The sequence below is a fragment of the Mus pahari genome, chromosome 9, assembly GCF_900095145.1.
Source record: "Mus pahari chromosome 9, PAHARI_EIJ_v1.1, whole genome shotgun sequence".
Lineage (NCBI taxonomy): Eukaryota > Metazoa > Chordata > Mammalia > Rodentia > Muridae > Mus > Mus pahari.
The window spans coordinates 7,761,553-7,765,480 of NC_034598.1; the positions used below are offsets into that span (position 1 = coordinate 7,761,553).

The 3,928-nt window shown below is 38.4% G+C and overlaps 1 protein-coding gene across 2 annotated transcripts in view; it reads left to right on the forward strand.

The window, feature by feature from the left end:
- Window positions 1-2,999, forward strand: part of Cd164 (CD164 molecule) — an 11,543-nt gene extending 8,544 nt beyond the window's left edge. For both annotated transcript variants that reach the window (XM_021204735.1, XM_029542488.1), the window contains exon 6: window positions 635-2,999. In XM_021204735.1, the coding sequence (XP_021060394.1) occupies window positions 635-804 (170 nt within the window). In that variant the 3' untranslated portion in view covers window positions 805-2,999. The remainder of the gene's footprint in view (window positions 1-634) is intronic.
- The last annotated feature ends 929 nt before the right edge of the window (window positions 3,000-3,928 follow it).

Consider the following 3,928-nt stretch of genomic DNA (forward strand, 5'->3'; position numbering starts at 1 on the left):
GATGGTTGTGAGCCACCATGTGGTTGCTGGGATTTGAACTCCGGACCTTCGGAAGAGCAGTCGGGTGCTCTTACCCACTGAGCCATCTCACCAGCCCGGAATTCTAGTTTTCAAATTTGTTTTCCTTATGGCTATATAATGCTTTCTCATGATGCAAAATAAACCAGCAGAGTGCTATTGAATATATTTACAACTATGTATTATTTTGTTTTTTGAAATTATAGATTATTATTATTTTTGGTGTTAACTTGAAAAACAGCAACTCAATTTTTAAATACCTTGTCTAGCTAGTAAAACCAAAAAGTTTTAACAAACATTTATTTTAACAATTAACCAAAGTAGATTAACAAAATTATTGCATGTTTTAGAAGTATTTGATAAGTTTTCAAGGGGACAGTTTATATGCCATAAAAGCTCTTACCTATTTGAAACTTTGTAGCAATATTACCCACATCATATCCTGGACAGAATGATGAATGGCATTCTGACTTAAGTGGAGATAAATTCTAGTTCTGAAGACATGACTCAGGAAGACCTGTATAGAATTTAACTCAGGGCACAGTTGATGCCTAGGTGGGTCTGGGAATTATAAACACCATGATACTTACTGAGGATTCTTCGTTTATCATCACAGCAGGTACAACAAATACCACCCTGACGCCAACCTCACAGCCTGAGCGAAAGTCTACCTTTGATGCAGCCAGCTTCATCGGAGGGATCGTCCTTGTCTTGGGTGTGCAGGCTGTAATTTTCTTTCTCTATAAATTCTGCAAATCTAAAGAACGAAATTACCATACTCTGTAAACAGACCTATTAAATTAATGTGGACTGGCAGTTAACTTGTGTAACTCACTGAAACCAAAATATTGAAGAAGTCCCACATGGAAGACGCTGTTCCAGGATCTCTACCTTTCCAAAGGATGCATACAGGATATTTTGGGGCATCATCCTTGAAGAAAAGTCAGTTAAACCATTTTGTTCATCAGGAATATTTAAAATATTCTGCATGAATCCGTGTGGCTGTTGCCTTTTGTTTACCATGGCTGCTGCTGTGGGACTATTCTTTCCTCTGACATGCCAAATGTAACTTCTGTAAGTGATGGAAAGTGCTGTCCTGTGCAGGCAGCTTCTGACTGCAATTGAAATGTGTCCCCTAGAATCCTAAAGGCTGTTATCCTAATTCCAGGTGTAACTTGGTGGCCAGAATTGAGAAGAGTGCCAAATGACCACCCGTCAGGCAGGTTGAGGGCCATCACTTCAAACATAGATTAAATTTGTTTAGCACTAAACTATCCCTAGAGTAAAGTTTTATGCTTGACAAGTTGTATTTTATATATTAGAAATAAGATGCCACACAGGGCATTCCAGATTTAGATTAAGGAAAGGATACACAGACATTAATCTGCAACAGGTCTTGTTCATACTCATAAAGTGTACCGAATTAAGAAATCAGAACAGTGCCTTAAGACAGACTGAGACGTTGTGAAAAATGTGTTCACACTGTGGGAGGCAAAGCTTGGTCTGAGAATGTAACTGTTGGTGTGAGCAGCAGAAACCTGCTTTTAGATAACATACTGTTACTATTTAATTAAAAGCATTGTTTTTTCTAGAGCTGAGAAATAGAAGCTAAAGAATAATTAGAGCTGAAAGGCTTCCTTATATCAAACCATCTAACATTTTTCTTAGGGCTGTTGACGAGACATAAAATTGATTTATCTTTCTCTCTGTATACAAAGTATCCAAATATACCTTAAGGGTTGCTACCAGGTTTTCTTGAAAAGTGGCTTTTACATGAGGCAAGAAGGAATTAGTTGTAGATAGAATCATTTCTAGTTCTTTAAATGAGACAATCACTTTGTTTTCTAATAGATGTGACCCGTGTAACTTAAAAAATCTGAGGGTTTGAAAGAGGTTGCTCTAGGTTTCCAATGATGAGACCCTGGCTGAGTAGGCTTTTCTCTTTGTTTGGCCTTTACTTCTTTTCTTCCTCCTTGGTTTCAGTTCCCATGTGCTGTAATTAAAATCATGCATACTTTTACTTCAATTGCTTCTGAAAAGCACTAAGTTTTCAGTTTTGGAGTTACTTCTCCCTTGCCTCCAACACACTGCACTCGTCTAGAGTCTGTAATTGGAAATAGGCTTTTGGTTTCTTGTGTCATTCAAGTTCGGGGCTTTCATTTGGTTACAGAGTTCAGCGCTTGGCTCCCAGGGTTTATATACGAATCAGCAGGTTGAAGTGGCTTGGTTCATAGAGTGAAACTAATGAAGTTTCTGTCTCTGTCACTTGCTGGTACAGCTAGTTTGTTTTACTTGCACATTTGTACATATATCTAATGTTTTCAAGTGCCTTACTTGTTTAAACTCTGGCTTCAAAGGTTTTTCGGGAAAGATAGGTTTACCTCACAGTTGTGTTTCCATTGTAATTTCTAGGTTCCTCACAATCTGTTTCAGTGCTGTAGCTGTTAGTTTTAAGTGAGTGCTAAAGTTCTTTTAAAAGTACACAGAATTTCCATTCCTTACAAAGGTGGCAAAATTGGTTTAATTGTCATTAACCTCCATGTGACTCCTTGCCCCATATAAATGTCAGAGCATTTGTAGCAAGTTTTCTGAGAATGTAACTTAATTTGAAGCTCCTGAAATTTTGAGCACTGCTCTAACATTGTAGGAAGTTAGTGACATTTTGCAAGTCTCTACAAAAGCTCTTGCCACAGAATTCACAGCTGCCCTGACTCTTGACCATCTTCCTTTAGCAAGGTATTTTGAGCCATTAATGATTTTGGGTTTTTTAATCCAGAAGGTATATAAAACCTTTTCAGAGTTTTCATCTGATTTGTCCCGAGGATCTAGTTCTATCGAATACCTTATTTTACCTTTGCCATACTTGCTGCATAAGCAGACACTGCTGGACTTAGAAGTTTCTATTTGAGTTCCTTAAACTACAAAACTAATAATGTATGTGTACCAAACTGATTTGAAATAAATGTTTATTAGTCTCTTGATCAAAAGTGTCGTATTTTGATTATGAAATTAACACTGTGTTTGTTGTACCTGTCCATTTGAGGCTGGGTTGTCCATCGTTTATTTCGTTCCTGTAGACTGGTATATAGATGGGAACTAATGCCTGTGTATATTGGTGGAGAGCAGAACCATGGGAATGATTGATGGTTGGGCTGATGGAAGGGGCACGCGTCTAGCTCACGTTAACCGAGAGAGATAGTGTGTCACAGGACTACTTCTGTGGAGCCTGTGGTTCTTTCAACTTTGTGGGTTCCAAGGATTGAGCACAGGTTGTTGGACAAGTACCCTTTTCCACTGAGCCATCTTGCCAGCTACATCCTCCCTTTAGTTCAGAGTACATATGGAATAAAACTTTGCTTCTGATTAGAGTGTCATGCGCTGCTATGACGTCTGGTTCTGTTGGACAGTGTGCAGGAACATCTATATTTGATTACTTGAGTTACACTAAAGTTATTCACTGCTCCCCTGCAAGTCTGGATGAAAAGTTAGATTCACTGACTTGCCTTAGAATTGAGGCCTCTTGTTCCCTGTTAGCCTTATCATTTGGCAATTACGTAAAACTTTATAGCAAGCTTCCTAAAACATTGACATAGGATATTGAGTAAATAGTAGAGGGTAGGATAGGTTTTGTGTGTTCTCCCCAATTCCGTGTACTTGCTGTAGATAGCCCTTGGGTACTTGTTTTTCTAAGGGTATATATTGGCACTGGCACTTTCTAATTCACTAGTGTTTGGTTTTTTGTTAGTGTGTCTGTTGGTAAATCCAGCTTTTGTATATCTTGCCTCCTGACCTCAATTGTATTTTGTTTTCAGTGCAAAAATCATTGTATTCGTAATACATAATTGGTGCCGGGCAGTGGTGGCGCATGCCTTTAATCCCAGCACAATACATACATTATTGGTAGTAAGTC